Raw genomic sequence first — 27,136 nt, forward strand, 5'->3', positions numbered from 1 at the left:
CGGCTCCCTCTGCTCCAACACTCTCTCATCTCTTGCAGCAGTCTGGCTTGTTTCCTGACTTCCTGTCATGTGCCAGGCACTGTGCTTTATTTTCATAAGCACATTTTAAATGCAATGTCAAAACTTAGATATTTCTTATTCCCATTTTAAGGATGAAGAAACTCATGCTAAAAGAGATTCTTTCTCAAAACATCACATCTAGCTGATTTTCAAATCCAGGAATATTTTTGGACTTCCCTGGTGATCCAGTGGCTAAGACTCCATGCTCCCAGTGCAGGGGGCCCAGGTTTGATCTCTGGTCAGGGAACTAGATCCCACAAGCTGCAACAAAGGAGATCCACATACTGCAATGAAGACTGAAGGCCCCTGGTGGGGCAACTAAAACTCTGGAGAGCTAAATTCTCCAGGTAAGAACACTGGGAGGGATTGCCATGCACTCCTCCAGGGGATCTTCCCCACACCAGGGATCAAACCTGTGTCTCTTGTGCTTCCTGCATTGCAAGCAGATTCTTTACCCACTGAGCCACCTGGGAAGCCCAACTAAAACCCAGTGCAGCCAAATTAAAAATCCAGGAATATTTATCTAAAATAATGAACCATCTAAGACTAAGAGAATAAAGACCATATAATTTACCATCAGAATCAAAGTTGTAAGTAGGAAGAATATGAGTTCAGTAGAAATGAGAAGACTCACTTATCTAGTTAAAAAAAAAAATCTCCCATGACCAGTGAGATGTTGAATGGGGCTTGCCAGAGGCTGGCAAGTGGAGGAAATGGAGAAGATATTGGTTAAAAGGTAGAAACATTCTTGTATATAAGGTACAAACTTTCAGGTATGAGATGGATAAGCTTTGGGGACCTAATGTACAGCATGGTGACTATAGTTAACAATACTGTATTATATACTTGAATGTTGCTAAGAGAGTAAATCTTAGGTTTTACTCTTCTCACTACAAAGGAAAAAAAGTAATTATGTACGTTGATGGAAGGGTTAACTAAGCCTATTACAGTAATCGTGCCACAATATATTTGTATCAAATTGTCATGTTGTACCTTAAATTTACCTGGTTTTATGTGTCAGTTGTATCTCAATAAAGCAGGAAAAAAATAAAGATCATTAAACTGAGATTTAACAAAGTTAAATAAACTTCCCAAGGTCACAGACTTATTGAGTGTCTAAACCGGGACTCTAATCCAAGTCTGTATGACTCCAGACTTAGTGTTTCAAACATCCAGGTAAACTACTTCTAGAAAGGGAATTATAATACAGGTAACCTAAGTTATCATTCACCTTAGCTGGAAGACAAGCTCCACAATCAGATAATAGTATCAAAAATAAATAAAATTTATGGAGCAGCATTTAGGTTGTACCAGACACTAAGCTAAATTCTGTATTTGGATAATTTTAATTTTTTCTCACAACGAATCTAAGAGACAGATACTAATATTATCCTTATACTAAAGTTGAAGAAATCGAGACTCAGAGTTTTGTTAATGGTTTGCCAGGACTTAAGTCCTAACCTTTGGGAACTATGCACTCTTAGTCACTTTACTGTATTTCAAGCCATATCTCCATAGGCTGGGAGTTTTAATTCCATCTTTCATAGTGCTAACTCCTTAGCTCCCGAGTACCTGAATGAAGCCTTTTACATCTGCACCAGTCTTGGGTGATACAAATAAAAGTGGATGGAGTAGCCTCTAGCTCCTCCTAGTGGCCAGAATGGCCATTAACATTTACTAAAGGATCGAAGTATTGTCAATCAGTGCTAACCAGGAAACACCAATTTCTGGGCTTATCTAAAGGCCTGGCAAGCATTAAACACCTGCAATCCAATCCATCCTGAGCCTCCGAGGCATCATTAAATGTCTGACATCTGGTATACACCAGGGTACTTTAGCAACTGGGGAAGAACATCACAGCAGATTAAAATGATAAAATTACCCCCAAATTAGTTTGGCAGATGTGGAGCAGAGACACCAGGAGTTTTGTTTTTCAGCTTCTTCCTTGCATCCCACCACAATAAATATCAGTGCTTGTTATCCCAGTTAATTATACAGTTCTCCAGCACCCAGGAAACGCCATTTTCCTTTCTTTTCTGACACACAGCTTTTAGACACATCCCTTCTAATGATCTGCTTCCTCCTCTTTTAAGAACAGTGCTGCAGCCATCCAGCTAGCAATTCAAAACTGAAAGCTACTCCATCCTCCAACCTTTATTTATTTATTTTTTTTAGGGTTAATTTTTAAGGCATACCCTAATTACAGGAATTTTCAGTCTTTAAAAAGCAGCTATTTTCAGACCTGTTTACAAGACCATGATCTGAAACATCAGTCAAAAACAGCTTGAACTGATTGCATCCTTCTCTGGAACAGAACACAGTAGTAGTAGAATGTCCATTTGTAGCTGGTTCATCTGCCCTGTAATTAAGGTTGCTTTGCAGCCCACGTAGTAGTAGAATGTCCATTTGTAGCTGGTTCATCTGCCCTGTAATTAAGGTTGCTTTGCAGCCCTGCTCCAAACGTATTTCTGGAAGGGAACAGCTGAGATTCCCCTAGATAAGATGTCAGAAAATGTGCTATCCAAATTCATTGGTTAACATTCTTGGAGCCAATTTAGTGCTGAATTTAAATCACCAGCAAAGTTGGTGATAGGGCAACATATATCCACAGAAGCTCTTGTAAAGTCAGTAATGATGGCCTTGTAAAGTCAAAATGCAGGCACCACTTGAAAATATTCTTCATAAGACCCATTCAAAGCTCAGTGAAGGAAACATCTTGCTGTTGAATAAAAAATAAAAAGACTCATTATGCGCATCAACTCAGTTTTATGCACTTAAAAGCTATAGAAACCAACCTTTCCAAATCACAAGTGATTTTTAACAGTGAGTTCATTCTTATGCTATTATTCACACAGATGGATGAAGTCATATGCATTTTAAAAATGAGAAATCAACTTTGGGGATCAAGTGAGTCAAGGATAAGAATAGGCCCAAAGACTTCAAGGCCTCCTCTCAGAGTGAAGAGAGAAACTCTAAAAACGAGAACATCAATATCAGGGGCAAACCTTGAAAACATGTCTTTATTTTTCCTTCCTAAAGCAGGTTTTATGAAAACAAAAACAGTAAGTGTTCTCAGAGCCTGGTATATTTATCTTATGCAAACCACATATGGCTAATATGTTTTCAAGCTCATTTCTCCCAAAAGTATAATTATTAAACAGACCAAAACATTCCTCAAAGAATATAGACTATAAAAGACTGATATTTGCTAGAATTTACTATCTGCAAAACACTGTTTTGCTCTGAGGTGCATAGTGGTGCAGAAAATTTGGCACCAACCACGGCCCCTCTCTGTCTACTCTTGGAAAATTCTCTCTCTTAAAATGTGGCATCTCTGCTTTCCTCCATCTGATAGCTTTACACTATCACAGGGTCTCACAGCCTTGGTATTTGGAGTCACGTGTTGAAGTAGCTCAGTGCTCTGTGGGAGAGGCAGGTGAAAGAGATCAATCTCCTGCTAGTACTCAGGGACACATCTCTTGTGCTCATACACACACACACACACAAGATTTTATGGCATCAGTCCAAAAGCCATCTCTTAGGATAGTCAAAAAATTAGCTTTCCCTTTTAGCTCCCTCTCTTGAAAAATACATTAAGAATCTAGCCCTATCCAAAAATCCTCTTTGTTTTCTCTCAAATGCAGAACCTGTGAATGAGCATGATTTTAAGTCAATACAGCATACATAATTTATAAAGAGAATTTTTTTTAAAAATCATGCATTTCTAAACATGGTCGTTAAGGTTACAACAAGTAATAAAAAATGCAGAGAGCATCTTGCTGGAGAGACAGGAGGTGGGAACCCCCTACTGGCTTAGCCAGAGGAAAACGACCCCACAGGTTCACCCAGCAACAGCTGTGGGATCCAGATTACAAATTTCTCTCAAAGCAGTATGAACATGAGCGTGAAATAGTCATCTCTTCTTCCAAAACAAATTTGCTAGGGTGTTGCTGTCTCAATATTTCTATAAACTAAAATGCACCACTTTGGGAGTAGAGTGAGTTGAATACTAAATTCTTAGGAAATAAAGCGCACAATACTCAAGAGGACACATACAGAAATGTTTTTTTTTTTTTTGAATCTCAAAATCAGTTGGCAGTTGGTAGCAAGGCTGAACAAAGACACAGTCAATTTTAGGTCCTTGAATCTCAGAAAGTAAACATATTTGTGGTTGGATTAATACTTATCTTTTGGGAACCATCTCCAGCAAAATGCAAGCACATTATTACATAATTTAGAAGAATATCATATGTGTTGGCTTATAAATATCACAGCAGAATTGGGTGAAGACATCCAGACTAAACTATATAAAATCCAAGCTCACAGTGGCTGGAAAATGCCTAATGTAGATGGAAGGTGAAACTCTGAATTGCTGGCCTCATCTGAGATTGTAATAAAAGTGAATGGCGAGTTTGAATTATCTAGCTTTATATTCTAATTTTAGCTCAACAAGCATTGAGCATATTCTATATTTTTAATGTTATACCAAGTCCCAGAAATACAAAGATGAAAGACAAGTACTCTGCCCTGCCGGTGGGAACACACCGTATAATGGAAAACACATGTGCAATAGAGTTAATGTGACTCTAACCAAAAAGTCTGCCTACAGGAAGGGCTTCTAGGCTGTAGGTAAAGGCATTTAGCTTGTTTGTGCATTAGCCACATTTTTATAACCATAAACAAATAATTATCCTAGCTGTCATCTCTGCATTAACAGTTTATAGCATTTTATTAACAATGTACTTTAACATGAACTATTTGATGTATCCTTCACAAGAGTTCTATCAAATAAGCAGGTAAGGAGAAAACTGAAACATCAATATATCTCAGATTTGGAAGCCATATTAAATAGCTTTAAAGCCCATCTGTGGGTAGTGAACACACGTGTGGTATTATATTAAAAAGGATTCCGAGCTCCTGTTAGGTTTAATGGGGAAAAGCTCACAATTGATTGAGAATGTCTGTTAGGGCTGATAGGGGATGGAGTGGCAGAACCCGTGTCTGTATTTATGAATCATTTTCTATCTTATTCACAGCTGCTTTTAGAAGACTAATGGTAGTAACGACCCCTTAGCAGTTTCCTGCTGAATTCTGAATACTGAAGACTAGATGGCCATATGTCCCTCCGTCCAGATAATTCCAGTCCTTTACTACAGACCAGAATAGAATAAGTTCCAGTATTTTTGCTTAGCTCCATTATGTGTGTTGGAGAAGAAAATGGCAATCCACTCCAGTATTCTTGCCTGGAGAATCCCAGGGCCGGGGAAGCCTGATGGGCTGCTGTCTATGGGGTTGCACAGAGTCGGACACGACTGAAGTGACTTAGCCGTAGCATTATGTGTGTGTGTGCTAAGTCGCTTCACTCCTGTCCAACTCTTTGAGACGCTATGGACTGTAGTCCACCAGGCTCCTCTGTCCATGGGATTTCCAGGCAAGAATACAATACTAGAGTGGGTTATGATGCCCATCTCCAGGGGATCTTCCCAATCCAGAGATTGAACCTAATCTTTTATGTCTCCTGAATTGGCAGGTGGATTCTCTACCACTAGCAGCACCTGGGAAGCCCAGCTCCATTATTCCCTTCTCTAAATAATCAGACATTATTCACAAGGTCCATTGTTATAAAAATTCTCTGAGCATTTCAAAGTGAATGATCCATTTTTAAGCATTTTCTTTTTTTTTAATTTTTTTAAATTTTATTTTATTTTAAAACTTTACAAAATTGTATTAGTTATGCCAAATATCATAGTGAATCCGCCACAGGTATACATGTGTTCCCCATCCTGAACCCTCCTCCCTCCTCCCTCCCCATACCATCTCTCTGGGTCGTCCCAGTGCACTAGCCGCAAGCATCCAGTATCGTGCATTGAACCTGGACTGGCAACTCGTTTCATGCATGGTATTTTACATGTTTCAATGCCATTCTCCCAAATCTTCCCACCCTCTCCCTCTCCCACAGAGTCCATAAGACTGTTCTATACATCAGTGTCTCTTTTGCTGTCTCATACACAGGGTTATTGTTACCATCTTTCTAAATTCCATATATATGTGTTAGTATACTGTATCGGTGTTTTTCTTTCTGGCTTACTTCACTCTGTATAATCGGCTCCAGTTTCATCCACCTCATTAGAACTGATTCAAATGTATTCTTTTTAATGGCTGAGTAATACTCCATTGTGTATATGTACCACAGCTTTCTTATCCATTCATCTGCTGATGGACATCTAGGTTGCTTCCATGTCCTGGCTATTATAAACAGTGCTGCGATGAACATTGGTTTCTTTCCCTTCTGGTTTCCTCAGTGTGTATGTTCACCAGTGGGATTGCTGGGTCATAAGGCAGTTCTATTTCCAGTTTTTTAAGGAATCTCCACACTGTTCTCCATAGTGGCTGTACTAGTTTGCATTCCCACCAACAGTGTAAGAAGGTTCCCTTCTCTCCACACCCTCTCCAGCATTTATTGCTTGTAGACTGTTGGATCGCAGCCATTCTGACTGGTGTGAAATGGTACCTCATAGTGGTTTTGATTTGCATTTCTCTGATAATGAGTGATGTTGAGCATCTTTTCATGTGTTTGTTAGCCATCTGTATGTCTTCTTTGGAGAAATGTCTATTTAGTTCTTTGGCCCATTTTTTGATTGGGTCATTTATTTTTCTGGAGTTGAGCTGTAGGAGTTGCTTGTATATTTTTGAGATTAGTTGTTTGTCAGTTGCTTCATTTGCTATTATTTTCTCCCATTCTGAAGGCTGTCTTTTCACCTTGCTAATAGTTTCCTTTGATGTGCAGAAGCTTTTAAGGTTAATTAGGTCCCATTTGTTTATTTTTGCTTTTATTTAAGCATTTTCAAATGTTTCACAGTAGTGACCCAAATAACCCTCAATGTACATTTTAATATTTGTCTTTTCATTGATATCAATATAACATTATTACCGATACTGTGCTTATTCAGCCAGGATTTTAATTTGCCTCTGACTGCCCTTTTTCTTTCTTTTTTTAATCCTTTACTATATGGTTCATTCTTGCCTACCCAATACCACTAATGATTTTGCAAATATTTCCAACAGCACACTTTCCAATAAAATGTGTTTATAATAAAATCTGAATTCTGTGAAAGTAAATTTCTATACACATTGAAAAAATAAAAATACATCATTTTAATTTTATGAAATTCTCTAATTTTTGAAGTTTATGTGGATTTTTCTTTTTTTGTATACTAACATTAAGTAGCTCAAAAATTGTCATCTTGGTATCATTTCTATGAACATTAAAATCAGCAAGGTAGACATTAAGTCAGGCTTCCTTAGTGGTACAGAAGTAAAGAGACCGCCTGCCAATGCAGGAGATGAGGGTTCAATCCCTGGGTCAGGAAGATCCCCTGGAGAAGGAAATGGCAACCCACTCCAGTATTCTGGGAAACCCCATGGTCAGAGGAGCCTGGCGGGCTACAGTCCATGGGATCGCAGCAACAACAACAATAAAAACAAAACCCCAGCCATACTGAGAAGTAATTTTTATTTAGCATATGAACCTTGATTCAAGTTACACTGATTCAAGTTACTTGATTCAAGTGATTCAAGTTACACTGATGCTAATGGAGACTACTAGGGAAACACCCAAACAGAGAGCATAGAATTCCTGCAGAAGAAGAGATATACAGCACACTCCACCGTTCTTCTTCCAATACCATATTTGGTATTTTTAAAATACTGTTTAAGAGATTTCAAATTCAAATTTAAACTTATTACTTTGAAACTCCTATGGTCATCTCTTCTTCCTTTAGCTTCTGTAGGACTTGACTGCATTCAGGTCCTTATCCTCTACTATATAGTATCTTGCATGGTAAATGTTCAGTAGATAATAATCAATTCTTGAACCAGAAAGAGGGATTTTTAGATTATGGATGTGCTTAAGAAGAGAATGCCATTTCAGAGAAATTTCCCCAAGAAAGCAGTTTTATGCAAAATGTGAATGATGCAATGTTATCTATAGGGGTAAACCATTTAAAACTACATAAATGTCTAAACACAGGAGATAGGTTAAAAATCATGGTATATCTAAATGACTGAATTTATGACAGCCATTAAAATGTTTAGTATAAAAAATGTCATTTCATATCAAATGAAAAGAGCCAGTTACATAGCTTTATAGAGCATTCTTATAACATAAATATGATTTTTCATAAAACAGCACTTATAACTATATAGTATACTTAAAATTTGGGGGAGGGGTATTTTGTAAAATTTTCTATAAGAAATATGAATTTTTTTTTAACGACAAAAATGTTTTCCCTAAAAAGTTTTACACTTCCCAAAGAACAGTTTCTCTGGCAAGTAGCATGGAATAAATGATTCCAGTGCTGAAGAGTTAGCTGCATAATGAAATCTGATTGGTGAGTCATCACAGAGGATGCTTTTCTTCCTTTGGCTTCCAGGGCTAAGACCAGGAGGGGACAGATACGTTATGCCAGTAACATAACTAGTTATTGGCAAAATAGCAGCTCCAATAGAAACATTCCATTGAAGAAGTTTCCAAGATGATTAAAATGTGTATGTGTGTGTGATAAGTGGCTTCAGTCACCTCCGACTCTGTGTGACCCTGTGGACTGTGGCCTGCCAGGCTCCTCTGTCCATGAGATTCTCCAGGCAAGAATGCTGGAGTGGGTTGCCATATCCTTTCCAGGGGATCTTCCCAATCCAGGGATTGAACCTGTGTCTCTTACATTTCCTACACTGGTACCACTAGTGCCACCTGGGAAGGCCCTAAAATGTATATATAGAAAGATATTTGGCCAATCATCTGTAACACTGAATAAGACAATAGTAATGTCAGGGCTTTGCAGATGGCTCAGTGGTGAAGTATCTGCCTGCCAATGCAATAGACACAGGAGACGTGGGTTCGATCCCTAGGTCAGGAAGATCCCCTGGAGTAGGAAATGGCAACCCACTCCAGTATTCTTGCCTGGAAAATTTCACCGGCAGAGGAGTCTGGCGGGCTATAGTCCATGGGCTCACAAAGAGTCGGACAAGACTGAGCACCCACACAAAAATGTCAAAGGAAAACACGTATCTTTTATTTTGCCACTGTTACCACTTACAGTTTGCCATCCAAGACAGCACATTCTACGAGTGTTAACAGGGGTAGTGAGGGATAGAAAAGCTAGGTATTCCTAAGTATACTTATTTTTTTAACTTCTTTATTGATGTTATATTAGCATACAGCAAACACCACATATTTTAAGTGTACAGTTTGATGAGTTTTGACGTATGTTTACACCCATGAAACCATTAATATGATCAAAGTAATGAACATGTCCATCATTCCCAAAGCTTTCCTTATGCTTTTATAAATGCTCTCTCCAACCTCTCCTCACTCCACCCACATACCCTGTCCCCAAAGCAATTTGTCACTTTAGATCACAGACTAATTTGTCACTCTGGGTTCATTTGCACTTCCTAGAATTTGATGTAAATAGAATTATGTTGAGTATACTCTATTTTTACTTGCTTCATTCACTCAGCATAATTATTTGGAGATTAATTCATGGTGTAGAATATACCAACAGTTCATTCATTTTTATTGCTGAGCAGAATTCCATTATATAAATTTTTGCATAGAATAATTATATTAATGTTATACACATTATAAAATTATATTAATTTTTATAAATATTTATTATATAAAATAATATGCATGTAAAATTATGTGACAAACATATAAAATACAAGTTTATCCGTTCACTTGTTTGATTTGTTTAGAGATTTTGGCAATTAAACAAAGCTTTTTTGAACAGTACTCTGCAAGTCTTTGTGTGGAAAGACTTTTATTGCCCTTTAATGAATACTTTGGAGTGTACTGTCTAGATCACATGGCAGAAGTGGGTGTAATTTTTTAAGAAACTGCCAAACTCTCAAAGTAATTGTACTATTTTATATCCTCTTCAGCATTATATGGGGACTTCCCACATGGTGCTAGTGGTAAAGAATCTGCTTGCCAATGCAGGAGACGCAAGAGACGCGGGTTTGATCCTTGGTCCAGAAGATCCCTTGGAGCAGGATATGGCAACCCACTCCAGTATTCTGGCCTGGAAAATCCCAAGGATAGAGGAGTCTGGTGGGCTACAGTCTATGGAGTTGCAAGGAGTTGGACACAACTGAGCACTCAGCATTATCTAAGAGTTCTAGCTACTCTACATTCATTTGGAATGTTCAGTCTTTATAAATTTAGCCATCCTCATAGATATGTGGTGTTTCCTCATTGCAATTTTAATTTGCATTTCTTTAATGATGAATTGTGCTGTGTGTTGCTTCATTTGCTTATTTGCCTCAATAGTATATCTGTTTTGGTCTAGTCAAACCTTCTGCCCATTTTAAAAAAATAAGTTCTCTTTTTTATTGAATTTCAGAGGTTTTTATATATTCTGGATATAAATTCTTCATCATATGTATGATTTAAAAATTTTCTCTTTACCATTAGTTTTCAACAAATGCATCATTAGACAAACTGTAATTTTATTCTTGTTTCTTGTACTTGGGATTCATTGATATTATTGATCTGTGGAATCATAGACTTCACTGAATTTGGAATTTTTCAGCAAATTTTTTTTAGTCCCTGTCTTCTGTGAGCACTCCATTAAATATATTAGCCACATAACATTGTTTTACATCTCACTGATTCTCTATCCATTTTTTAAAATTCTCCTTTATTTCTGTTTCTGCTTTATTTCTGTAAATAGGCATATTCCCAAGTCTTCATGCTTGCAAATTTTTACATCTGGAATGTTGCTTTTTCACAAATCCCATCCATTGTGTTATTCTTATCAAACATTTTAATTTACATTTATAGAAATGAAATTTTTCTTTTTTATATCTTCTACTTCTATACTTTTTTAACATATAGAATAGGGTTTTGAGAACTATTTAAATGTTTTTATTTGCTAATTATAACATTTATAACATCAGGCTTTTAACTGACTGATTTTTTCCCTCTCATTATGAGTCATATTTTTCTATTACTTTGTTCAATCATTTTTTATTGAATTCCAACATTGTGAGCGTCACTTTGCTGGATGTGGGATATTTTTCTATTGTAAATATTCTTGAGCTTTGTTCTGGGTCACAATTAATTTACTTGGGTACTGTTTGTTCTTTCTTTTAAGATTTGTTAGGTGAGGTTGGAGAAGTGTTTTAGATCCTATATAATATCCTATAATTGATGGAGACACCAGTGAGCCCACCATGATGCCCTATGAATCGGGAGGTTTTTCAGTCTGTATGGAGAGAAGAAAGGCTATAATCAGCCCTGTATCCCTGCCAGGGACTGTCATCTTTAACCCATTCGGGTGATTCTTCCCATGGCCTTGGGTAGTTTCCTCACCCCTGTTCACTCATCACCACTCTGCTAAAGAAACAAAGAGATGGGCTCAGATCTCCGGGTTATCTTTCTGTGCAGCTCTCTCCTCTGCAGCCCTTTGGGTAGGTAAACTCTAGGCAGCTGTTTTTCCTCAAACTCCCAGATTTGTCTCTTCAACTCAGGATGTTGGACAGACTCTGTCTTCATATTCTATGGCCTGGAAGCCCTGTCAACATAGAAATATAGGGAAATTCATAGAGCATACCACATTTCTCCCCACTTTTCAGGCATCACTGTCCTCCATTCCCTGATAGTAATACCTTGAAAACCCTTATTCCATATATGCTGTTCATTTTTTTTCAGGTTCAGTGTAATTCTGTTTCCAGAAATTACATCTTAGTTGGAAATCAGATCAGATCAGTCAGATCAGTCGCTCAGTCATGTCCGACTCTTTGTGACCCCATGAATCGCAGCACGCCAGGCCTCCCTGTCCATCACCAACTCCCAGAGTTCACTGAGACTCATGTCCATCGAGTCTGTGATGCCATCCAGCCATCTCATCCTCTGTCGTCCCCTTCTCCTCCTGCCCCCAATCCCTCCCGGCATCAGAGTTTTTTCCAATGAGTCAACTGTTCGCATGAGGTGGCCAAAGTACTGGAGTTTCAGCTTTAGCATCAGTCCTTCCAAAGAAATCCCAGGGCTGATTTCCTTCAGAATGGACTAGTTGGATGTCCTTGAAGTCCAAGGGACTCTCAAGAGTCTTCTCCAACACCACAGTTCAAAAGCATCAATTCTTTGGTGCTCAGCTTTCCTCACAGTCCAACTCTCACATCCATACATGACCACAGGAAAAACCATAGCCTTGACTAGATGAACCCTTGTTGGCAAAGTAATGTCTCTGCTTTTGAATATGCTATCTAGGTTGGTCATAACTTTCCTTCCAAGGAGCAAGCGTCTTTTAATTTCAAGGCTGCAGTCACCATCTGCAGTGATTTTGGAGCCCAGAAAAACAAAGTCTGACACTGTTTCCACTGTTTCCCCATCTATTTCCCATGAAGTGATGGGACCGGATGCCATGATCTTCATTTTCTGAATGTTGACCTTTAAGCCCACTTTTTCACTCTCCACTTTCACTTTCATCAAGAGGCTTTTTAGTTCCTCTTCACTTTCTGCCATAAGGGTGGTGTCATCTGCATATCTGAGGTTATTGATATTTCTCCCAGCAATCTTGATTCCAGCTTGTGTTTCTTCCAGTCCAGCGTTTCTCATGATGTACTCTGCATAGAAGTTAAATAAATAGGGTGACAATACACAGCCTTGACGAACTCCTTTTCCTATTTGGAATCAGTCTGTTGTTCCAGGTCCAGTTCTAACTGTTGCTTCCTGACCTGCATACAAATTTCTCAAGAGGCAGATCAGGTGGTCTGGTATTCCCATCTCTTGAAGAATTTTCCACAGTTTATTGTGATCCACACAGTCAAACACTTTGGCATAGTCAATAAAGCAGAAAGAGATGCTTTTCTGGAACTCTTTTGCTTTTTCCATGATCCAGCAGATGTTGGCAATTTGATCTCTGATTCCTCTGCCCTTTCTAAAACCAGCTTGAACATCAGGAAGTTCACGGTTCATGTATTGCTGAAGCCTGGCTTAGAGAATTTTGAGCACTACTTTACTAGTGTGTGAGATGAGTGCAATTGTGGGTACTTTGAGCATTCTTTGGCATTGCCTTTCTTTGGGATTGGAACAAAAACTGACCTTTTCTAGTCCTGTGGCCACTGCTGAGTTTTCCAAATTTGCTGGCATATTGAGTGCAGCACTTTCACAGCATCATCTTTCAGGATTTGGAATAGCTTCACTGGAATTCCATCACCTCCACTAGCTTTGTTTGTAGTGATGCTTTCTAAGGCCCACTTAACTTCACATTCCAGGATGTCTGGCTCTAGGTCAGTGATGACACCGTCATGATTATCTGGGTCATGAAGATCTTTTTTGTACAGTTCTTCTGTGTATTCTTGCCATCTCTTCTTAATATCTTCTGCTTCTGTTAGGTCCATACCATTTCTGTCCTTTATTGAGCCCATCTTTGCATGAAATGTTGCTTTGGTATCTCTGATTTTCTTGAAGAGATCTCTAGTCTTTCCCATTCTGTTGTTCCTCTATTTCTTTGCATTGATCGCTGAAGAAGCCTTTCTTATCTCTTCTTGCTATTCTTTGGAACTCTGCATTCAGATGTTTATATCTTTCCTTTTCTCCTTTGCTTTTCGCTTCTCTTCTTTTCACAGCTATTTGTAAGGCCTCCCCAGACAGCCATTTTGCTTTTTTGCATTTCTTTTCCATGGGGATGGTCTTGATCCCTGTCTCCTGTACAATGTCACGAACCTCAGTCCATAGTTCATCAGGCACTCTATCTATCAGATCTAGGCCCTTAAATCTATTTCTCACTTCCACTGTATAATCATAAGGGATTTGATTTAGGTCATACCTGAATGGTCTAGTAGTTTTCCCTACTTTCTTCAATTTAAGTCTGAATTTGACAATAAGGAGTTCATGGTCTGAGCCACAGTCAGCTCCTGGTCTCGTTTTTGCTGACTGTATAGAGCATAGGGGACTGGAATGCAAATGTAGGAAGTCAAGAAACACCTGGAGTCACAGGTAAATTTGGCCTTGGAATACGGAATGAAGCAGGGCAAAGACTAATAGAGTTTTGTCAAGAAAATGCACTGGTCATAACAAACACCCTCTTCCAACAACACAAGAGAAGACTCTATACATGGACATAGTTGGAAATGGCTATCCCTAAATGTATTCTTTCTTACTCGGAGTGACAACCTATAAGCCTCAGCATTCTGAATAGTGAATAAGCAACCATAATGTTCAGAGGATCACATACATTCATGGAGTTTCAACTATTCCTCTGTGAAATAACTCATACAAAAAGAAAAGAAAAAAATAGATGGCTTTGACCTGAACTGTTGTTGTTTAGTGGGTACTGTTTTCAGTAAATATTTTATACTTTATCTTTTTAAAATTAATACTTTTCATACTATTCTTGAGTAGTGATATCTATTAAAGTACTGTGTATTAATTTTGGTTTTTACTGCCAAATTAGAGTCCCTTTCAGTAGACTATTGGAGTAGGAAATGGCAACCCACTCCAGTATTCTGGCCTGGAAAATCCCATGGATTTTCCAGAGCCTAGCGGTTTATCATCCATGGGATCACAAAAGTGGGACACAACTTAGTGACTAAACCAACCACAAAGATAAATTTAGAAATTCTTTATTTTACATCTGCTTTTTCTTAAAATTCAGGATGGGCCTGGGTGCCTTGGAGGCCCTGTCACCAGGCCACAGCCCAGAGTCTCCAGTCACGCATGAGGCAAGATGTTGAGACTCAGCTTGGGAAACCAGGACGTTCAAACCCGACAATTACAAGATGCTGCCACAAATGTGCAAAAGCATCTTGGGGGCTGTGCCAAATCTCTGCTGCTTACGTGCAGAAAACTGCCAGACTGTGTCACACAGCAGAACTCCTGGTGAATGACATCAATGTGTATGTCTCTGTAGAGACTCATCTAATTTAAAGAGGGTTCTGAAGAACTTTGCTGATGAGTTTGCCAGACTTCAGGATTATTGACAGGCAGAAGTTGAAAGATTTGAAGTCAAAGTATTAGCTGAAACTTTGAAAGCTTATGGAACCATTGTAAAAATAAAATAAGATGACTCAAAGCAATATTAACAGCAAGGAATCAAGAAGCTAAACAGTTAACTCAGTTAGAAAGAATACATCAGAGAAACCCATCTGATTGACATGTTATTTCACAGTCAGAAACTGAATTACGAACAGCTACAGTGGATGCTGCCTGAACAACTCATCATCTGGAGGAAACTACTGACAATTTTCAAAAGCAGAAAATAAAGGATATAAAGACTATATTTTCAGAATCTATCACTATTGAAATGTTATTTCACAGTGAAGCTGTAGAGGTCTACACTGCTATCTACCAAAATAAACAAAAGACTAATGAAGACTTGGAGGTTTTCCGAAATTCTCTGTATCCACCAGATGATTTACCTTGTTTAGATATCGTAAGAGCAAATCAAAGGCATCTCTTCAGAAATCCCTGTCAGCTAAGTGTTTATCTGGAACAGGACAGCTATCTACCTATCGACTAAGAAATGATAGACAAGCAGAAGATGATTGATGAAGAGGAGGAAGACAGACATTACAGAAGAAAAAATTAAATTTCTTAAGTAAACTTTGCATTTCCATTTTCTATTTTAAATAACTGGGAAGCCAGATCTACTAAAACTGTAAAACTTTATACTGGTTTGATATGTTAAACCTCAAAATGAAATCCTACCGGAAATGGAGAAATTATTAAAGGAAATTTATGCTGACCAACAAAAATATAAATAAATAAAGAATAAAATTCAGGATGTTTCTATGTAAACTTAACTTTAGAAGAATATACAGGCTAAAACAATAAGGATATTTTATAATAAAGAAAACATAATTTTTGTGTAGATAAAGCATACCTACTTACAGAATTTCATATCAAATGCTCAGACTGTACCTATAGGTAAAATCACTTTAACTGCTTTGCCTGGGTTGATTGCTTGGTTGCTTCAAACTCCCTAGCAATTCAGTTAAATTGGTTAGACCATTATATAATATGAAACTGACAGGTTATTTCACTGAACTGACTCACGAAGTCAATCAAAAGTTGAACTGGTTTTATATGGAGTCATAGACAATCTGGGAATAATCTCGTGTAGAGTGCTGTGGGGTTTGGAGAGCACTGAAAAAAACACTTGTGAATCCCTTCTTTTCTTCTAATGTTTTTATCGAAGGATTTTGAAGATACAGTATTTAAGCTCCTTAGAGCTAAAGTGTCTTTGGTATTTGAAGAAATAATCTGTGATTGCAAATAGTCTATGAAATGTATTTTTGCATCACAATATCAAGTGAGGAAATCACATTTAGAACTTAGAATAACAAACCCCCTGTTGGTATCATGAATAGAACACTCATATTAACTAAATAAAACAAACACCAGTAGGAAAGTGGTCTGCTGCTGCTGCTAAGTCGCTTAAGTCGTGTCTGACTCTGTGTGACCCCATAGACGGCAGCCCACCAGGCTCTTCTGTCCCTGGGATTCTCTAGGCAAGAATATTAGAGTGGGTTGCCATTTCCTTCTCCAATGTGTGCATGCATGCTAAGTCGCTTCAGCTGTGTCTGACCCTGTGAGACCCCATGGACAGCAGCCCACCAGGCTACTCTGTCCACGGGATTCTCCAGGCAAGAATACTGGAGTGGGTTGCCATTTCCTTCTCCAATAGGAAAGTGGTCTGCTGCTGCTGCTGCTGCTGCTAAGTCGCTTCAGTCGTGTCCAACTCTGTGAGACCCCATAGACGGCAGCCCACCAGGCTCCCCTGTCCCTGGGATTCTCCAGGCAAGAACACTGGAGTGGGTTGCCATTTCCTTCCCCAAGGCATGAAAGTGAAAAGTTAAAGTGAAATCACTCAGTCATGTCCGACTCTTATTGACCCCATGGACTGCAGCCTGCCAGGCTCCTCCGTTCATGGGATTTTCCAGGCAAGAGTACTGGAGTGGGGTGCCATTGCCTTCTCCGAGGAAAGTGGTCTAATATTTACCAAAGGACCATGGCAAAGCTGGAGTAGAAATCTTGAGTGGTATTCAACAAATAGGTTAGTACATGTATGCTGGATTTACAAAGTATATCTTGGTACTCCTTGTCATTGAAAGGTCAGTAAGCACAACAGTACTAATAGGCCTGCTTCAAACTTCTTCCTAATAGTCAGAATTGAGGTTTTTTCTCAGAATGTCATTTTGTACATTAAAAGACTTTGAAAAAGACTAACTTGAAAGAACAGCACAGTTTCTCTGAAATCTTGTAGTTTAGAGTGGTATTGATAATTGTATCTTCCCTATCCCCATTTCCCTTCTAACTGCATTTTTTTTCATTAAGAAAAAACACAGGCTGAACTGAGTATTAGAAAGGAAGCAACATGGTCTAAGATGGGGTCTGGGTTAAAAGTAAGATGAAACTACTGGGTTGGTCAAAATGTTCATTTGGGTTTTTCCATAAGATCTTAAAGAAAAACCCCAATGAATATTTTCAATTATTTTCAATAATTGAAATTTCAATATTTTCAATTATTGAAAATATTCCAACCCAATACAATCTAAATGCCATGTTTCATAGACTCACATAATTTAACTTTCTGCTAACACATTCCCTAATTGTACATATGTTTTAGGATTACACAGCCACAAGATAAAAGCCTATCCAAGCACATCTATTGTAAGTTAGTTCTCAGTCCTACCTGGTAGATCACCAAATTCAGTTCAGTTCAGTCACTCAGTCATCTCCGACTCTTTGCAACCCCATGAACCGCAGCATGCCAGGCCTCCCTATCCATCACCAACTCCCGGAGTCCACCCAAACCCATGTCCATTGAGTCAGTGATGCCCTCCAACCATCTCATCCTCTGTCATCCCCTTGTCCTCCTGCCCTCAATCTTTCCCAGCATCAGAGTCTTTTCCAATGAGTCAGCTCTTCACATCAGGTGGCCAAAGTATGGAGTTTCAGCTTTAACATCAGTCCATCCAATGAACACCCAGGGCTGATCTCCTTTAGCATGGACTGGTTGGATCACCAAACTGGTTGACATGAAATTTCCTCCTCCTTCCACTCAGCAGGGTTTCTAAAGGGGAAAGATCCTGGCTATGGCCAGCAGCAGTGCCTCTTCCTCCTACTGCCTGACACCCTCATCCTTTTCCAAGGCATTTAGCTGGAGAATGCCAAGGCTCCCCACCACTGTAGACCCAATGCTTCAGGGAAATGCCCAGTAACTTGTGCTTATCAAAAACAAAGACTTGGAATTCTCTATAGGGAAGGCACTTTAGAGGAGGGGGCTTCTCTGGTGGCTCAGATGATAAAGAATCTGCCTGCAATTCAGGAGACCTGGGTTCTTTCCCTGGGTTGGGAAGATCTGCTGGAGAAAGGAATGGCTATCCACTTCAGTACTGTTGCCTAAAGAATTCCATGGACAGAGGAATCTGGAGGGCTATAGTCCATGGGATTGCAAAAGTCAGACACGACTGAGAGACTAACACTAAGAGCACAGACTTTGGTGTGAATCATACTGATTGCTATGTGAGATAATACACAGAATTTCACTTTTCTGCTTATTTAAAAGTAATAATAATAATTGCTTTGGTCTCATCAAGTAAAGACTTTTATGTGTATAAATTTATTGCCACATTAACATTTTTATCCATTATTGAAAATATTATCCATTGTTACTAATAAAATCAAACAGGGTTACATAACCCTAACATTTTTTTTCCTGAAAGAGGACTGTGATCTCATAGCCTTTGATTTTACTCAAGATTCACAATGGGGAAAAAAAAAAAAAAAAGGCCAACAAATTTGTTGAGGCAACCAGGCTTCCAAGGATCAAGTATACAGTATTTAAAACACATCATTTCAGAATCAATATTATATTGTTATCAAAGTTCTATATCAGACTTTATTGGGGCCATAAGCCCAAAGAATTATGGGCTTGAAAAATAGCGGTGATGGAGCTCTGCAGCCTGTATGCTGGCGAGGGCAGTGACCTGTAAACATCTGGAGTTAGTGGATGACTTTCTCCACCTCTTCACCCTCTGTACAGCATTCTGTTTGATTGTTTCAAGCAAATTGGATTCAAAAGACTGAGAGCCATATGTCTAGTTGATAACAGCTCTTGAAAGTGAAACCTAGCAGTTGAGTCAAGACAAGTTGAGTGGTAAGAGAGAGGAGTCTGATAATCACTGAATCAATCAATGTCCAGTGTCTTTGCTTCCTGTACTGAAACCAGAGAAATATTGTCAGAATAGTATATCAATAAATTATTTTCCTTTCATATATTTTTAAAGATCTTTTGATCAATGAATTATTAAATTCCTGAATGAAGGTAAGGAAGGTGGAACACATTTATTCTTCTCTGTAAGATTTGTTTGGACGTACTGCAAAATGAATGGCTCTCAGCCTTCAGAAAGTGTGTTCTTCCCCCATGGTGTGCCTCCCCTTTGCTATGATGCCACATGTGACACAAAACACAATTAGCCTTTCAGTTAGACTTTGCGTTTTTCTGATCTTCTAACAACTGGGTGTCAGATATCTCAATGTATTACCACCCACTCACAACAAGATTATACATTAGAGTCTGTGCCATCTACTTTTATGAAATATTTCTGAAAGCTAAAAGGAATAAATTAACTCTACCAAATTTGTGATAAAGTTTCTTTCTCTGATTGTTAATATTTCCATGACTGTACTGTATTTTTTAATTGAAGTAACATTGACCTACAACATTATGTAGGTTTTCATTTTAATGAGTATACACACACACACACACACACACACACACACACATGTGAAAATGAAGTCGCTCGGCCATGTCTGACTCTTTGCAACCCCATGGACTGTAGACTACCAGGCTCCTCTGTCCATGGGATTTTCCAGGCAAGAGTACTGGAGTGGACTGCCGTTTCCTTCTCCAGGGGATCTCCAGGGGATGGGATCGAACCTGGGTCTCCTGCATTGCAGACAGACACTTTACCATATGAGCCACCAGGGAAGCCTATATATATACATGCTCACCACCCAAAATTTAGTTTCCATCGGTCATCATATAGTTGAATTCCTTTACCCATTTACTAGTGGGTAACCACTACACTATTCTCTGTATCTACTTATTTGTTTTCATTTGGTTTATTCATTTATTTTATTTTTGTTTATTATTTTTCATATTCTACATATGAGTGAAATCATACAGCAATTGTTTTTCTCCATTTATTTCACATGATATAATACCCTCAAGGTCCATCCATGTTGTGACAAATGGCATGATTTCATCTTTTTTATGGTAATATATATATATATATATATATACCTATAGAACACCACCTTTATCCATTCATCCCATAATGGGCATTTAAGTTGTTTCCATATCTTGATATCATAAATACTGCCTAGATGAACATGGGGTTGCAAATATCTTTTTTGATTACTGTTTTCTTATTATTTGAAAACATATTCTTTCATATTCATTTTTCATATTCATTAATATCCCAGAAATGGGACAGGTGAATCATATGGTACTTCTATTCTTAATCTAAGGAGGCATCTCCATTCTGTCTTCCATGCTGGCTGGACCAATTCAGGTTCCCACCAACAGTGCATGAGGATTCCTTTCTCCACCTCCTCACCAACATTTGTCATTTCTTGCCTCTTTGAAGATAGTCTTTCTGATAGGTTTGAGGTACTATCTCATTTGGTTTTGATTTGCATCTTTCTAATAATTAATGATGTTGAAGACACTGTCCTTTCTCCATTGTATGTTCTTAATGTAAATTAATTCTTCATATAAGGGTGGGTTTATTTCTAGACTGTCAATTTAGTTCCACTGAGATATATATATATATATATATATATATATATATATATATTTATTTATTTTTCTGTCAATATTATGTTATTTTGATTACTATAACTTTGTGATATAGTTTGAAGTCAGGAGGTGTTATACCTGCAGCTTTGCTCTTTTTTGTCTTTGATAGCTTTGGCTATTCAGGGTCTTCTGTGGTTCCATATATGTTTTAGAATTTTTGGTTCTGTTTCTGTGAAAAATGTCCTTGGGATTTTGATAAGGATTCCATTGAATCAGTAGATTGCTTTAGGTAACATGGACACTTGACAATGTTAATTCTTCCAACTCATGAGCACAGAATATCTTTCCTTTTTTTTTTTTTTTTTTTTGGTGTCTTCTTCAATTTCTTTCAACAATGTCTTATAATTTTCAGAGTATAGGTCTTTCACTTCCTTGGTTAAATGTATTTCTAGGTATTTTATTCCTTTTGTAAATGGGACTGTTTTTTGCCACTTTAGTTTTTTAATTGAAGGATATTTGCTTTGCAAAATTTTGTGGTTTTCTGTCATGCATCAAGATTTAGTCATAGGTACACCCATGTCCCCTCCCTCCCCAAACTCCCTTCCATCTCCCTCCCCAAACTCCCTTCCATCTCCCTCCCCATCCCACCCTTCTAGATTGTCACAGAGCCCCTGTTTGAGTTCCCTGAGTCATACAGCATATTCCCTTTGGCTGTCTATTTTTCATATGGTATTGTTAATTTCCATGTTACTCTCTCCATACATCTCACCCTCTCCCTCCTCCCCTCCCCGTGTGTCCTTTGGTCTGTTTTCTATATCTGTTTCTCCATTGCTGCACTGAAAATAAATACATCAGTATCATCTTTCTAGATACTATATATATATGCATCAATACATGATATTTATATTTCTCTTTCTGACTCACTTCACTCTTTTGTATAATAGGTTTTAGGTTCATCCAGCTCATAAGAACTGACTCAAATACATTCCTTTTAATGGCTCAGTAGTATTCCATTGCATATATGTGCCACAGTTTCTTTATCCATTCATCTGTCAATGGACATCTAGATTGCTTCCATGTTCTAGCTATTGTAAATAGTGCAGCAATGACCACTGGGATACATGTGTCTTTTTCAGTTTTCTGTTTCCTCAGGGTATATGCCTAGGAGTGGGATTACTGGGTCATATGGTGGCTTTATTCCTAGTTTTTTAAGGACTCTCCATACTGCCTTCCATAGTGGCTACATTAATTTACATTTCCACCAGCAATGCAAGAGGGTTCCCTTTTCTCCATACCCTCTCCAGCATTTATTGTTTATAGACTTTTTGATAATGGCCGTTCTGACTGGTGTGAGGTGGTATCTCATTATAGTTTTGATTTGCATTTCTCCAATAACAAGTGATGCTGAGCACTTTTTCGTGTGTTTGTTAGCTATCTGTATGTCTTCTTTGGAGGAATCTGTTTAGGTCTTTTTCCCACTTTTTGATTGGGTTGTTTTTCTGATATTGAGTTGTATGAGCTGCTTGCATATTTTGGAAATTAATTCTTTGTCAGTTGTTTCCATTTGCTATTATTTTCTCTCATTATGAGGGTTGTCTTTCACTCTGATAGAAGGCAATGGCACCCTACTCCAGTACTCTTGCCTGGAAAATCCCATGGATGGAGGAGCCTGGTGTGCTGCAGTCCATGGGGTCGCTAGGAGTCGGACAGGACTGAGAGACTTCACTTTCACTTTTCACTTTCATGCATTGGAGAAGGAAATGGAAGCCCACTCCAGTGTTCTTGCCTGAAGAATCCCAGGGACGGGGGAGCCTGGTAGGCTGCCGTCTACAGGGTCGCACAGAGTTGGACACGACTGACGTGACTTAGCAGCAGCAGCAGCTCATTGTTAGCATATAAAAATGTTACAAATTTTTGTATATTGATATTGTATCCTACAACTCTACTGTACTTGTTTTTTATTTCTAATAGCTTTCTGGTGGAGTCTTTAGGGTTTTCTATACATAAAATCATGTCATCTGCAAATAGGAATAGTTGTACATCTTCTTTTTCAACGTGGATGTCTTTTATTTGTTTTTCTTGCCTAACAGCTCTGACTAGGACTGCCAATACTATGTTGAATAGGAGTGGAAAGAGTGGGCATCCTTGTCTTGGTCCTGATCTTAAAGGAATAACTTTCAAATTTTCATCATTAAGTGTGATGTTAGCTGTGTGTTTTCATACATGGCCTTTATCATACTGAGGTATGTTCCTTCTATACTCTTTATTGAGAGTTTTTATCAAATGTATATTGAATCTTGTCAAATTTTTCTGCATCTTTTGAGATTTCTTTTTACCATATGCTTTTTTATCCTTTATTTTATTAATGCAGTGTCACATGTTAATTGGTTTGAACCATCTTTGCATCCTTAAAATAAATTCTACTTGATCATGGTATATGATCCTTTTCTCATATTGTTGAATTTGGTGTGTTAATATGTTGTTGAGGATTTTTGCATCTGTGTTCATCAGAGACATTGACCTGAAATGTGTGTGTGCACGTGTGTGTGTGTGTGTGTGTGTGTGTTGTCCTTGTTTGGTTTTGGTATGATGGTGATGTTAGCTTCAAAAAATAAGTTAAGAAGTGTTCACTCCTCTTCATATCTGGTAGCATTCACTGGTAAAGCCCTGCATTTTTGGTTTGGAGGAACTTTTTGATTACTATTTCAATCTCTGTACTTGTAGTTGATTTAGATTTTCTATTTCTTCAGTCTTAGAAAGTTGTTATGATTCCAAGATCCATCTATTTCTTCTAGGCTGTCCAATTTGTTATACACCTCAGTCATGTCCAGCTCTTTGTGACCCTATGAACTGTAGCCCACCAGGCTCCTCTGTCCGTGGGATTCTTCAGGCAAGAATATTGGACTGGGTTGCCATGCTCTTCTCCAAGGGATCTTCCCGACCCAGGAATTGAACCCACATCTTCTTATATCTACCTGTATTGGCAAGCTGGTTCTTTACCACTAGCACCATCTGGGAAGCCCTAATTTGTTATACAGCTGTTTACAATATTCTCTTACAATCTTTTGTGTTTCTGTGGTCCAACCAGGTTGACTCAAAATCAGCCATCACAAGTCCACTTTTGGTCATCTTGAACCCCTCATGTATCTCCTAAACCACACTTAAGTCCCAATAAAGACAATAACCACATCCTAGTTTTGCCTGTCATGATACAAGTATCCTGTGTATAACAAACAGCATGTTCATCCTTTCCCCAGAAGATGCAAAGCCCTTGGATAATGCTTACTATTCTCCTTGCTATCTTGTAACTTAAACATTTTAATTTAAGTCTAACAATATTTAAATACTGTAATATAGATTCAATACATCCGATGTGACATGGTAAAAGATAAAAGAGGGAAGAAAACAAAGATATTTGCTTTAAATACAGATACACAAACATTAATAACAAAATAAGGAAGTAATACTCTTGACAACGACGGTCCTCATTTTGGTAACTGGTTACACGGTTGTGGTTGTACCTGGTATTTATAACTACCTTCTTCCATTACCTATTCTGTATTCTCTTTACCTTCAGCAAGCAGCTTGACTGGTTGAAGTTTTTACCTGGTAGGTGACTGAAAACTTCATTCTTAAAAGGTCTGGGCCATTGGTATCCCTCCTTGAATGGGATTATCATAGTTTTCCATTGCCATGTCACAGGACGTGGTACTATTGAGAGGGTAACAGGCAGGAAAGCCAGGGGTCTCCAAACAGAGGAAATAGGCTGCAAGTGTCAGATATTTTTTATCTCTCTCTTAAGTGGCAGGAGGAAACAAGCTAGTGTTATATTTTTTCCCCTTCTCTATACAAATTTAAAAAGAGGTTTCTCTTAAAATTCTGTGTTGCCATATTGACACCTGGTTCCACCTGAACTTAATTTTTCTCAAACTTTGAGCTAACCAATGCATTTTTCTTAAGGAAATGTTTGTCTTAAGCTATGTTAATGTACTATGCATTGACCCTAGACTCTATCTTCAAGTCAGTTCTGCCTCAGTTCAGTTAAGTTCAGTTCAGTTGCTCAGTCGTGTCTGACTCTTTGCGACCCCATGAATCACAGCACACCAGGCCTCCCTGTCCATCACCAACTCCCGGAGTTCACTCAAACTCATGTCCATTGAGTCGGTGATGCCATCCAGCCATCTTATCCTCTGTCATCCCCTTCTCCTCCTGCCCCCAATCCCTCCCAGCATCAGGGTCTTTTCCAAGAGTCAACTCTTCACATCAGGTGGCTAAAGTATTGGAGTTTCAGTTTCAGCATTAGTCCTTCCAATGAACACCCAGGACTGATCTCCTTTAGGATGGACTGGTTGGATCTCCTTGCAGTCCAAGGGACTCTCAAGAGTCTTCTCCAACACCACAGTTCAAAAGCATCAATTCTTTGGCGCTCAGCTTTTTTCATAGTCCAACTCTCACATCCATACATGACCACTGGAAAAACCATAGCCTTGACTAGACGGACCTTTGTTGGCAAAATAATATCTCTGCTTTTCAATACGCTGTCTAGGTTGGTCATAACTTTCCTTCTAAGGAGTAAACGTCTTTTAATTTCATGGCTGCAGTCACCATCTGCAGTGATTTTGGAGCCCAGTTCTGCCTAAAGGCTCAGATTTAGACTCAGAACCAACTTGACAAGCCAGTATGTCATACTCATATATTGTTCTCCTAATCTATACAAAACTATATATTTGTATGGAAATCTGTCTTTCTTCAAGATACATGTCAATCCTGTTATGGCCCGGGATGACTCACCTAGTGCCATTCTCTGAGTTTTGAGACATTTCTTTTCTTTAATTAGCAGACTGCTGGTAGCTATATAACATCCAGCTAAACACTAGCAGGGGGGCACTCTTTCTGCCCCCTTCTGATGTCTATGTCAGAAGCTTTCTCTATCTCTTTTATATTTTAATAAAACTTGATTACACAAAAGCTCTGAGCAATCAAGCCTTGTCTCTGGCCCCAGATTGAATTCTTCTCCTCTGGAGGCCAAGAATCCCAGTGTCTTTCATGGTTCAGCAACAACCTTTCACTATCAAGATGTCCTAAGGCATCTTCTATGTTCCAGAGGTACTCTTTCTTATCTCTATTAAAGTCTACTTTCCCCTTCATAGTCAGACAGCAAGCATGGTAACCCTCTGCTTTGTCTATTGATTCAAAGGCATGAGGAGCCCAAAGTGGTCAGGCAACAGTCTAAACTTCCAGTTCAATGGAATTATTGTTGTGTCTCCTGATGGTAATATTCTTCCCTTTGGAACAAACCCCTCTAAGCCAGTAGAGCATGAAGCTGTGAGAACAGAAAGCAAAAATTTTGCTTGTGGGTCACTAGGAGTAATAGGGAGTGGTGCCATCTCTATTTCTGTCACTTGATTCTTGGACCTGTGAATCCTGGTTATGGGTGAAATTGAATCCTGGCTATGGGTATAATAGCACCCTGTACTGGATACTAATTTACAGCTGGTCCTGAATGAGACCCTGGTTCACAGTTTCTTCATAAACTCAGAGACTAAGTTAAATTTTCTCTATAGCTTTTAGGGCCGTATGTCATGACTATATAATATATTATGCTTCTTAGTTGAAAAAGATTATAAAGTTTACCTGTAGCACAGTTTGGGGATTTTTTTTAAAGGAATTGCCCCCAAATCTTCAAGTATTTGCAGTCTTGCCTTCAAGAGGAGAAAAATACTGACTTCCTAAATGGAATTCTTTATGGTTTTCATCACATCACTAATGGAACATTCAACTAATGTCACCTGCTAGAGAAAAGGGATCAGTATAAGACCTTCATAAAAAAAAAATGCAGCTATTATATATTTTTCAGTCTTAAAGTTTAGCAGTGGGTAATTATAGTTCTTTGGCTTACATTTTCCATTTTAGTCCTTTCAAGTTTACTGGATGATACGAATTATGCCATCAAGCCATCTTGAGTTCTTTAGGGCTTTGTGATAAACAAAAAAGTTTTCTCTCCAAAAACATATTGATTATTGCACACAATTTTACCTTCCTTTAAGTGTCAGAATCTGAATTCCTTAGAGTGGAATGCACTCCAATATGACAGAAATACATAAGAGCATGAAACTTCAAAAAAATAATGAGTTTAAGAAAGGATGATAATAAAGAGAAAAAGAGGAAGAAGGGAAAGGGAAAAGATAAGTTACTGTGATGTTTCTCTAGACAATACTCATATTTTATAATAATTTCAAAAAATAAAATTAATTGACTACAAT

At 38.3% G+C, this 27,136-nt stretch overlaps 1 protein-coding gene and 1 pseudogene across 1 annotated transcript in view; one reads left to right on the plus strand and one right to left on the minus strand.

The window, feature by feature from the left end:
* Positions 1-1,078: 1,078 nt before the first annotated feature.
* SNX7 (sorting nexin 7) overlaps positions 1,079-27,136 on the minus strand; it is a 164,071-nt gene continuing 138,013 nt past the window's right edge. Inside the window, exon 9 of the mRNA XM_055585014.1 lies at positions 1,079-2,779. Coding sequence (XP_055440989.1) covers positions 2,753-2,779 — 27 coding nt within the window. The 3' untranslated portion in view covers positions 1,079-2,752. The remainder of the gene's footprint in view (positions 2,780-27,136) is intronic.
* Positions 14,793-15,666, plus strand: LOC129655082 (CBY1-interacting BAR domain-containing protein 1-like; annotated as a pseudogene).

This window comes from Bubalus kerabau, chromosome 6 (genome assembly GCF_029407905.1).
Source record: "Bubalus kerabau isolate K-KA32 ecotype Philippines breed swamp buffalo chromosome 6, PCC_UOA_SB_1v2, whole genome shotgun sequence".
In the NCBI taxonomy this organism is placed as follows: domain Eukaryota; kingdom Metazoa; phylum Chordata; class Mammalia; order Artiodactyla; family Bovidae; genus Bubalus; species Bubalus kerabau.